Here is an 11,561-nt window from a genome sequence, read left to right on the forward strand (position 1 = left end):
CATCCCCTTTTTTCTAGTGAGGGAAATAAATCATTAGTAATTGAGTATGACCCCAGTAGACATGTTCAGACCGATAGAATTTTTTTGTTTCTGGAGAGCTTGTCCTGTCAGGAAAAGATGAGTGAAGGCTGATTTCTTCCAGCTCCTAGTATGCTGTTATTAGGGAGGAAACTAAGAAGTGGTGAAGAATTATGGTTTAGTCTGTGTTACACATCCGACAGCCCCTTTCCTTCCTTCCCGAGTGGAGATTGTCCTCCATGGGCCATCCTGAGTCTACGTAACTCTTCTACCCTAGGTTTTCTCTGGACTCGTGGCCCTGAGGAAGATCTGCAACCACCCTGACCTCTTTTCTGGAGGCCCCAGGGGTCCCCGGGGCGCTCCGGAGGGGGAGCTAGAGGGACATCAGTTTGGATACTGGAAACGTTCTGGGAAAATGATAGTTGTTGAGTCCCTGTTGAAAATATGGCATAAGCAGGGTCAGCGAGTACTGCTGTTTTCTCAGTCGAGACAGGTGAGTATGCAAACCACACGCAAGAAACCATTGGTTCCTCGTGACTTACAAACGTTAATTCAGAAAATGGGATATAATCTAAAATAATCCAAGAGCAGGCTGCAAATACTGAGGTGGCAGCCTGCAAATCTCCCTGGGAACTTGGACCTTCCTCTAGAATTGGTGCCAGAGGCGGGCGTTTTAAAAAGGCTTCCCATGTGATTCTGGGCTGCAGGCGAGTTTGGATCTGAATTCAAATAAATTCCCTGCTATTTACAAAACTTACAAGAATTAACAGTAGGGAAATACCAAAAATATTCCTGTAGTTGTTATATTTATCTACCTTCAAAGCAGGAAACTCCTTTTAGTTAAAGCCTGCTGGGGAATGTGTGACTCTGTTTACACAGTTGTAGAATCCCTCCTTGGAGGTGTATATTCGAGTTTTAAACTCTTTTCCTCCACCCTCTCTCCCAAACAGATGCTGGACATACTTGAAGTATTTCTTAGAGCCCAAAAGTATTCCTATCTCAAGATGGATGGTACCACTACAGTAGCTTCAAGACAACCACTGATTACGAGATACAACGAGGTAACCAGTGAACGGAACAGTCAGGTCAAGTAGTGCTGCTGTCTGCAGCGGGGAGGGGGCAGTGCTTGCCTGCCGAGCCCTGCTGACGTCTGCACTGGGCAGCGGGGGTGGGGAGGGGGCTTTCTGCTTCTGACTCTGCATTTCTGGGTTATTGGTGTGTGCATGTGTTTAAACAAGGAATGTGTATTCCTTCTTGACAACTCAACTTTTAAATATTGTAAATAGAATTGATATTAAAAGCAGGAACTGTGAGATGGGATTTTGACCAAACAACGGTCTCTAGGACATAACCCCTTCCTTATACTGGGAACACGTTTCCATGTGTAGAATGTGCAAAGGCAGGGGTGAAGAGCCGTGACTAGTTGTCAGTGTGCGTACTAAGTGTTGTGTGTCTTACCCCTAGGACACGTCCATATTTGTGTTTCTTCTGACCACTCGAGTGGGTGGCATAGGAGTCAACCTGACGGGGGCCAACAGAGTCATCATCTATGACCCCGACTGGAACCCAAGCACAGACACACAGGTCTGTTTGTTTGTTTAAAGGAGTTGGTGGTGACATACAGTTTAGTGGCTAGCGCTTGGCAGGGCCCTTTGGTCCTCGTGTTAGGTCCGGTATATAATTCCCATCTTGGTTGCCGCCTCGTCTTCAGTGTGGAGGAAGACACCCTCCAGCGTCACAGACAGGAAGCGCCTTCAGCAGTTTGTCTGTAGTGTCCATCGCTAGATCTGGGGTGAAAAGAGACTGTGCGAAGTTACAAAACATTGTTTTTCAGGTGGAGATGGCGTGGTCTGTCTCTGTCACCTGCCTGGTTATCTTCCGTAATAGGCCTTAGGTGTATTTAGCCTGGTTAGCCTGAATTCCAACCTTAGGAGTGGCAGGAAGCAACCAGCCCTCTCTCTTCCCCTAAGTCAGTGCTTGTCACTGCGCAGGCCCTTGTTGAGCAGCATCTCTCTGCCGCAGGCCCGGGAGCGAGCGTGGAGGATAGGCCAGAAGAAGCAGGTGACGGTGTACAGGCTTCTGACTGCGGGCACCATTGAAGAGAAGATTTACCACCGGTCAGTACAGACGGCTGCCTGCGCCCTGCCTGGCGCTGCTCTCCTGGCCGCGGGCGGTGCGGGATGGAGAAGGACGCCTCCAGGCTTCGAGCAGGGCATTGTTCTAAAGTATTGCTTTAAAAGGTCTTTTTATCTTAGAGCGATAGACACTATAACTTGAGGAATATCTGGAATTTTAAAATTTTGTTTTCATGTTTTTTTCTCACTAAAATAAGCTTAGGTGGCTTATTGTGAGTTTTTTTAAAATGTCTTTGAACCTGATCGTTTTCCTAGCTTATTAAACTTCAAGGACTGCTCATGTGTGGACTGTGTATTAGTTGCTATTTGAGGGGAATGTTCCTGCCTGCTGTAGTGGGGGCTTCTTGAGGAGGTGACAGTCGAAATGCCAGCATGCTGGTGTTACAGTCACACGCAGCTCCGATCATTGTGGTGTCCTGGTGGTCTTTGACTCACGTGCCCCGTAGAGAGAGGTTGACCAGGACCCCTGTTTCTTCCTCCGTCTCTCTACGGTGACGAGGGGTTGAGGCGAGGGTAACTGCAACAGTAGAGTGGAGATGGTGCCACTGCTCCCCTCCCCTGCTGAGGACTGCATTCTCCTAAAGGGAGCCCCCGCTTTCCACCACACACCGCGCCACTCCTGCAACAGTAGAGTGGAGCTGGTGCCACTGCTCCCTCCCCTGCTGAGGACTGCATTCTTGAGCCGCACCCCAGCTCCTAAAGGGAGCCCCCGCTTTCCACCACGCACCGCGCCACTCCTGCAACAGTCCTGTTCTTCAGGGCCCTTGTGAGGGGGCTGGAGACGGTTGAGTCCTGGGAGGCGCTTCCTCGTAGAGATACATGTCTTAGCCTGACGAATAAGCGCCTGGGAGGGGGCGGGACGACTTCCTGGAGGTATCAGGGCAAGAGTGACGGGGTGTGGAGCTTTCGCCTGGAGCGTGGATCAGCAGGTGGGAGCGAGGGGAGGTGGCTCCAGGTGAAAACTTTGCGAAGCCCCAGGTAAGATTCCCTGAGCCCCATCCTAGGAGGGTCCTGAGTAGGGCAGTGCAGGGATCCTTGGTCCAGGAGTCAGGAGGCCAGCTCCTTCCAGCTCACAAGGGCTGTGAGTCACATGAGTGTATGTGAGAAGATGTTTCTTGAAATGTGATGAATCTTGGAGGCTGAAAAAGCTCCTTGGGTATAAATAATAATAAGCTGTTATTTCTAATTTAAATTCTGTAAAACATGGAGACCACCTGGTGTTTTGTGTGCTTCCTGAGTTGTAATTTTCCAAGGCTAAAAGTTGGGGAATTATTTAGACATCTGTGCAGCTGCAGTTATCATATCTCTTTCAGATTGTTTTATAATTAGGATTTTGGGGTAGAGCTGAACATGGTTTGATGCCAGTTTAACTTTTATCGTTGTAGACAAATCTTCAAGCAGTTTTTGACAAATAGAGTGCTAAAAGATCCAAAGCAAAGGCGGTTTTTCAAGTCCAATGATCTTTATGAGCTGTTTACCCTGACCAGCCCTGACGCATCCCAGAGCACTGAGACCAGCGCTATTTTCGCAGGTACTGGCTAAAGTCATTTCACCGAAAGTGGTGAACTACAAAAGAGTGACACAGTGTAATGTTAGCCTGTCTTCCCCTTGCCAGGGACTGGGTCAGATGTTCAGACACCCAAACGCCGTCTAAAGAGACAGCTTGAGCCAGCTGTTGGAACAGACCATAACGTTCCCATGAGCAGGAAGCTTCCTGCCTCTAGCACGTCTGCAAATGGTGCCACGTCCTCTGAGGAGAAATCCGCAGCTGCAGGAGCTGATGTGAAGGCAGTTGCTTCTGATCAAGGCGACCCCTTGAAGGAGGTCCCCGAGCCGCCTCGTGGTCTCACTAGCAGCGATAGCCTTGGAGAGGACACAGGTGCAGTGGCTGGACGAGACGAGTCACCCGTGGTTAGTGGAAACGGGGAATGTTCAGAGTCTCCAAGAATCAGCAGAATGTCCAGGACATCTGGTGAGGAAAGCGTCGGTGAAAAGCAGGGTCTTCCTGACAAAAGAGAAAGCTGCCAGGCTCAGACAGAGCCCCTGTGGGAGAGGGACCAAATGGAAAATAACTCCTGTAAGCACAAGGCAAAAACGAAACACCGTGCGGCAGAGGAAGGGACCCTGGAGAAACACCGGAGGCCGAAGCAGGAGCCAAAGAGCTCGAAGCATCGCAGAGACGCCAAGTTTGAAGGCACTCGGATCCCACACCTGGTGAAGAGAAGGCAGTACCGGAAGCAAGACGGCGAGAATGAGCACGAGCCCAAGGAGCGGGGCCACGATGATTATGTTCTGGAAAAGCTTTTCAGGAAATCAGGTAGTGCTTCTGCTAAATTTGCCCGGCGTGCACTGGGAACAGAGAGGGGCTAGGCCAGCTCTGGCGGAGCGACCGTCACTGACGCTGCCATGGGGGCTCTCACTGCGAGTAGTTTTCCTTCCAAAATTCAGATTTGAAAAGTATTGACGTTTCTGAAAACCATCTTCACCTCTCTTTTCTGAAGACCAAGCAGAATTTAGGAACTTCCAAGATCACTGGTCCTTGACTTAGACCCACACAGGAGGGCTGCAGTGCTTTAAGTAGATTTGTGCCACCTGCACGTTCATGGAAAGTTCTCTACATGCCCTATTGATCTGACTTCTAACCACAGGGCGTTAAAGTAAGAGATCATGGTGCGGAGAGGCAGGCACACTGGAAGGAGGAAGGCTAATAGCCAGTACGGGGGAAAATGGGAAAAGCAGACCCAACAATTGCTCAGGCCCCTGGGGGCAGGCAGTGCTGCCCAGCGCAGTGATCCCTGGAGTGGCGTCCACTCAGGCCTCAGTGGTCATTATTCACAGTGCGAGGGCCCCGTGTGTGGTTTTCTGCTCAGGGAGGCAGCCTCACCGGGGGCCCTGCAGAGAGAAACATCTGGGCCTGACACTTTTTGTCAGGTAGCCCAGTGGAACTTTCTCTCTTCTTTCTACAGTTCCTGGGCTGTTTTGCTAGGAAATTATTTTTTTGGTCTGGTTTTCAAATTTATTTGCATATAGGCATAGGAAGTCCTCTCGTAGTAATATTTTCTTTTATTTCACTTGTGTTTCAAGATAATTTCCCCCTGTCATTTCTAATTCTGTATATTTTCTCCCTTTTTCTTTGATCAAATTAAGCTAGTGGTTTGTCTGTTTTGTGATTTTTTTTTATCAATAAACCAGGATTTTAATTTATGAATTAGATCCTTGGTTCTCTACCTCATTGATTTTTACTATTATCTTTGTTGTTTTCTTCCCTGTACTTTTGTTTTTGTTATGTTTTGGTGATGGTTTTTGGAGGGTGCTTAGTTTTTATAAATCTGTTTGACTTGGAAATTTAGTTCATTTATTTTTGTTTATTTTTTTATTGATGGCGGTATTTAAGGCTATGAGTTTTCCGCTGATAACTGCATTAAATTCTTCTGACTTGTAGTGTTTTCATGATCATTACTTTTTAGAAATTCTGTGATTCTGGTGTATATTTTTTTATTTTTCCCTTCGATAGAGAATTTGTTAATAGAAGGCTTTAAAATTTTCTAGATAGCAGCGATGGGGGTTACATCAAAGTTGTGGTGACAGCATTATGCTTCAGTGATTATTACCCGAATGCCTGTGGTCTCGTAGGGTAGTGACGAAGGAGAGTAGCAGTGGCGTTTGTGTAGTTCTGGGCCATGGTGGCCACTCAGTAAATGGCAGCTGAACGTGTTCATTGTCTTTTCTCCACCCACAACACACTAGACTGCACAGGAGGAACAGTATGATCGTACACACTAAAATACCACGTTTCCTGCTTCCTTTGTTCTTCCTAGTTGGCGTGCACAGTGTCATGAAACACGACGCCATCATGGATGGAGCCAGCCCAGATTACGTGCTAGTGGAGGCCGAGGCCAACCGAGTGGCCCAGGACGCCCTGAGAGCCCTGCGGCACTCGCGGCAGCAGTGTCTGGGAGCCACGTCCGGCGCTCCCACCTGGACCGGCCACAGGGGCAGCTCGGGGGCACCGGCCGGGATAAAGTAAGAGGGCCGCCCTGCCGTGCTTGTGAGGACGCCGACCCCCGGGCTCGGAGCCAAGGGAGGGCGGCACGGAGTCTTACTCCTGCTTCTCTGCAGTCCTCGAAAATGTCTCACGGAGGGATGGTCAGCCAGACGTTTCACTTGGACACACAGGAGATACCTTTGTAACCTTAAACCTCCCTTGCCTTCTGCCCCTGCTTTGCAGAGCTAAGGAAAACTGATCTGTTTTGTTTAAAAGATGATGTCATTAAAAATAGAGAGTAACGATTAAACTTTAGTAAGATGATTAGCCAGTTTTCAACAATCAGTGATTACCATGCTGTTTAGAATGCTCCTCTGGAATTGTTTCCTGCCTAGAACTGAGGGTAGTTTCCGTCAGATGTTGAACGAGGCTGCTGGTGGTTCTTCCCGGAGATGCAGCACTTACTCCCCAGGAGGGTGGAGTGGAGGAATCGGAGGGCGTAGAACGGAAGGAGACTTTTCTAGGAAGAGTTTGGGTGTTGGAAGGGCGTTTTCCTCTCTAAGGCACGAAGGCAAAGCTTTCATCTGCTGTGCTGCTTTTCCTTCCTCAGGAGCAGGTTTGGTCAGAAGAGGAATTCCAGCTTCTCTGTGCAGCGTCCTTCCTCAGCGTCTCCGAAGGAGAAAGCCCAGGTAATGGGATAGCCCCTCTGCTTCTCGTGCGGGAGACTCGATGGAATGGCCGTGAAGGTTTAACCCAATCCAGATGCAAAGAAAACCGCGGGCATACTAACGCTTGGTAGTTTTACTGTGTGCTCAGATTTATGGAGCACGTCCTTTTGAGTTTGAAAGGGCCGGCTAACTTCCTAAAAGACACAGTCTTTAACCCGAGATCTGTAGCAGGTTCTGTTTGCTCAGAGAGTTCATACAGGGAGGGTGATGTGTGAGTCGCTGCCCCTGCAGCCTGCCCACCAGAGGCCAAGTACCAGCTCCGAAGACCAGTACCCTCTAGAACAGAGCTCTAGAAAACTGCCTGGAGTGTTACTCACAATTTGCCCGCTGCGGGAGCGTTGTGCCCGTCCCACCATGTTCTGTGACTGACGCCTGCTGCGCCTCGCTGAGAGTGAACAGGAGGCCACACGCCATCAGTCCGGCCTCTGTGTCGTTCCCAGTTAAGGTGATGTTACAGTGAAGTTTGAAAACTCCAGGTACAGGCTCCTGGTATGGATTAGTAGGAGCCCATCTAGGAGTAGAGCACCTTTGTTTGACTTCCCATGTTCTTTTAGCTGTAGGAGAGTGAAGACAGGTGAGACTGGTGCTGTTTTAAGGAGACTCACGTGAGGTGTAAAGTAAGAAAAGGATTTGGAAGTGAGGAGGAGGAGGCACAGCTGTGATGCGGCTCCTCATCCCACAGTGCCCGGGTCAGGGAGAACCTGGGAGGGGGAACAGGAGAAGCCCGCGGGATGCACGCCTCCTGGAGACAGTTCCTCTGGGCCCAGCCCCCGGCCACTGCGTCCTCCCGCCGCTCTCCCCTCAGAAGGGGGACCAGTGAACAGCCTAGTTTGGGGTTTTTTTAGGAAATGTTCTTTAATAGCAGGTGGATTTACATGCTCGACTCCCCTGCTTTCACGTTGGGTTAGGCATATCTCATTCTTTCTCCATCACCTTGACTACTCTGGGCATGGGGGTTATTTATGGCCCCTCAGCCTTTGGAGAAATAAGTGGAAGCATAAACTGGAAGTGAAATATATCAGTGCAGTGGTTTTCTTTCTCCAGGACGGCGTCATGAAAAAGGATGGAAAAGATACTGTTTCTGAGCATTTTAGTGGAAAAGTGGAAGATGCAGAGTCTTCATCTGGCGCCCTCACTTCATCCTCGCTCTTGGCTAAAATGAGAGCTAGAAACCACCTGATCTTGCCGGAGCGGTTAGAAAGCGAACCCGTGCCCCCCCAGGAGCCGCCTGCCCCTTTGCCCTCCTCCACAGAGCACGACGACCTCCTGGTGGAGATGAGGAACTTCATCGCCTTCCAGGCCCGTGTGGACGGCCAGGCCAGCACGCGGGAGATCCTGCAGGAGTTCGAGTCCAAGTTGTCGGCGTCACAGTCTTGTGTCTTTCGAGAACTGTTGAGAAACCTGTGCACTTTCCATAGAACTTCTAATGGCGAAGGAATCTGGAAACTCAAGCCAGAATACTGCTGATCAACATTACTTTCTAAACTTTTAATTGACTTTTTCTAACGGAAATTTCTGATTATTAATCCTGTGATTAATAATCATGTGTTTGTCGACAGAAGTTGGCTGCGTTTGGTGTTTGCTTTGAATGCTCCTACCTCGTAACTAAACTTTACAGAAGAAGCAGTTCTTCTCTGAAATGGGAAAGTTTGCAAAATCCTTGGGTTGACGTGAACTTTTTTGGCACTGTGAATTATGTTTTAAAATCAGGGGCCTAGCAGTTAATTCTGGGAACACTTTTGCTTCTTTACCCAAAAAATGCTGGCAGGGAGCATGTGACGGCTCATTTAGAAGTTTATAGACCAGAAATCTCAAGAATTCTTTTTACTGGTGCTAAAAACGTGTCTGATATTCTGTCAGGCCTGTTCAATAAATTAGTTCATCAATATCTGATAACAGCATCATTTTTGGTGCATAGCTTTTAAACATTTGAATTTATCATTTGTCACCCCAAAAAGATCAGATTTGTTATCCTTTGAATCATATTAATTGCCTTTAAGTGATCTTCCTTTTAAGGTACTGTTAGATTGGCAGGTAGTTTTCTTAGTAAAGCATGCAATAGCTTGGAAATAGATGATAAGACATTATTTGCAGAAAGCTGCACTGTCTTCAGTTCACAGGCTTTACATTAAGCAAAGGGCATCTTTTCCTCCCTACAGTGACTGCTTCGTTTTAGGAAAATGGAATGTATTATATTAAAAAAAAAACACACAACTCAAGCAGAACCAAAAGTGAGTACGAATAAAACAACCAGCACACACACATGCACACAAATGCCACTCCAGAACCACAACTGGATGTACCGTCATTACCGCAAGGTGACCACCACTGCAGCCACCCGCTTGCATGTTGGGAGGTAGCTTTGAGCATTTTTTATTTTATTCATTGTTTGCTTTTCCAAGGACGCTGAGTACTTGATACTAGGCAGCATCGTTCCCCTTATGTCTCCGTCCAGTCGTTTTCATCTCTTTTTCCTGTGCGTTCAGTGTCTCTCCTGTTTGAGAGGCTTGGTTTGCAGCTGCATCTCTTGTTTCTGGCTGTTGTTTATGGATTTATAGTTCTGTGATGGTGATGTTTTGGTCCTCCGCTTGTTTTTCTTGTTCCCTTCTCGTTGTTATTTTGTCATCTCAGCTCTGAAATCTTGTTTTCTTAAATTCATTCTATTCCTTCCATTTCTACTCGAGCTCTCACCGTGCCATTTGTTCGTTTCTTGGGTTTCTCTTCTCTGGTTTGCTGTTTTTCCTCTTGTTGGCTTTTCTGTTTGATGCTTGCCTTCCTCTCATGCCATTTCCTTACATCTTGGTCCTGCTGAAAGCGAGCAGCTGTGTCCAGACCTGAATGCTCCTCCTGCGGCCCAGAGCAGGGGTGTGGCTGGGGGTCAGGGAGAGCCTCTGCGGCAGCAGGCGGCTGTGGTGGGACCACTGGGTTTCACTTTCCTATTTGGAAATTGTGTTGAGCACTGGGGCCAAGAATCCCTCCGCTTACACAGGAGTTGTCGGAGTCATGATCCCCACCAGGATTTTCTCCTCTTTCAGGATTCTGGCTTGTTCGTTTTTTTTTTTCTGTTTTTTAGAGTCATTCATTATATATTAAAGGAAGAAATTCTATTATTTTCTTGATTCTGCCATCATCTAGAAGTTATAGAAGGGATTTTCAACAGGTCACTAAATCCTAAACTTGGTTACTTGGCTCAGAAGGGAGTCCAAGTTCGTGACTGTTTTCTCTCTGGAAAGACTATTTTCTTTACTTTTGTAATCATTAATCATAAAATTGCATCCCCCTGTTCTTGAATTGAAGTGCTGAGGTGTGTCACGAGTGTGAAGTGTCTGGGCGTCGTCATCTGCAGCATCTGGAATCTAAAGCTAGAGCGGCCGTAGCCTCCTGGGCAGGTGGAAGATGCCGCCCAAGTTAGGATGCGGCAAGCGAGGTGGTCCTCACTCCAGCACTTGTCTCAGCTCTGCCACCGGCAGGCTGTGTCCTTGGGCGGGTCACTGCCCTGCCCGGGTCTCAGAGTGGATTTCTGTGGACATTGTCGTTATGCCTCCCAGGGGAGAGACATAGAGGGAGGTGCTCTAAGTGGGATGGTTTAAACGATAGACAGTAACTTACTCATTTAGATAAAATCTCGTTTTGGGGACTTTCAAAGCTTTGTCCAATGTAGATAGATTGAATGTATTTAACATGTATCAGTCTCAAGCTACAAATAAAGGATTTTAAAATTTTGTGAAATTTTTAAAGTCCCTTAGTTAATGCATGAATACACTATCGCTGTTGAAGAGTTTTCAGGCAGTCCTCTGCCCGCCGCCTCTCGCTCCTGTTCCAGAGGTAGGCACTGCGTTTGGTGTGTATTCTCCCAGCTGCTTTCCCTGCGTTTACAGACACGTCTGGCAGAGGCCGCCACTATCGTGTCCTTTTCCCCTGCTTCCTGCACTGATGAGCTCCGTGGGTTTGACCTGGACACCGGGCTGCCCACCTAGAGACTCTGCTTGCCAGCCTCCCTTACAGTTAATTGTGGCCATGTGACCAGTCAGTGGGCTGTGAGCAGAACTTCCAGCCTAGGCCCTTCAATAAGGAATCGGGTGCACACTCCTGTGACTTCCCATCTTGCTGGCTGAGATGCCTCTGGGGCTTAAGCAGTGACATGGGGTCGATGGAAGTCACGTGTTGAGGATGGAGACGTTGCCCTGCCAGTCCTGAACTGCTTTCCTTTTCCTGTTTAGGAGTGAAATAAATTCTGACTTGGTTAAAACACTGTCTTTTGGTGTCTCTATGACAGCAGCTAGTTTTATGTATGTGATTTACATAAATGGGATTAAATCATTATTTTTGCAACTAACTTTCCATCAACATACGCAAGACACCTTGTCATTCCTGTGATATACCTTCATGGAATTGCTGGATTAAAACTTAGGTAGATTTTTGGGGCCAGCCTGGTTGTGTAGTAGTTAAGTTTGCATGCTCTGCTTTGGTGGCCTGGGGTTCAAGGGTTCAGATCCCAGGTGCCGATCTCCATACCACTCATCAAGCCATGCTGTGGCAGCATCCCACATATAGAGTAGAGGAGGGTTGGCACAGATGTTAGCTCAGGGACAATCTTGCTCAAGCAAAAAGTGGAAGATTGGCTGTGGGTGTTAGCTCAGGGCCAATCTTCCTCACCAAAAAAGAAAAAAAAATTATGCAGATTTTTAATCTTAA

The 11,561-nt window shown here is 47.9% G+C and overlaps 1 protein-coding gene across 8 annotated transcripts in view; it reads left to right on the top strand.

Annotated features, from left to right (window-relative positions):
• ERCC6 (ERCC excision repair 6, chromatin remodeling factor) overlaps positions 1–10,595 on the top strand; it is a 72,222-nt gene extending 61,627 nt beyond the window's left edge. For all 8 annotated transcript variants that reach the window (XM_008521989.2, XM_070615236.1, XM_008521987.2 and 5 more), the window contains 9 exons: positions 296–511; positions 969–1,079; positions 1,483–1,602; positions 2,041–2,135; positions 3,539–3,684; positions 3,769–4,470; positions 5,972–6,176; positions 6,749–6,827; positions 7,911–10,595. In XM_008521989.2, the coding sequence (XP_008520211.2) occupies positions 296–511; positions 969–1,079; positions 1,483–1,602; positions 2,041–2,135; positions 3,539–3,684; positions 3,769–4,470; positions 5,972–6,176; positions 6,749–6,827; positions 7,911–8,333 (2,097 nt within the window). In that variant the 3' untranslated portion in view covers positions 8,334–10,595. The remainder of the gene's footprint in view (positions 1–295; positions 512–968; positions 1,080–1,482; positions 1,603–2,040; positions 2,136–3,538; positions 3,685–3,768; positions 4,471–5,971; positions 6,177–6,748; positions 6,828–7,910) is intronic.
• Positions 10,596–11,561: the final 966 nt, after the last annotated feature.

The sequence above is a fragment of the Equus przewalskii genome, chromosome 1 (assembly GCF_037783145.1).
Source record: "Equus przewalskii isolate Varuska chromosome 1, EquPr2, whole genome shotgun sequence".
In the NCBI taxonomy this organism is placed as follows: Eukaryota; Metazoa; Chordata; class Mammalia; order Perissodactyla; family Equidae; genus Equus; species Equus przewalskii.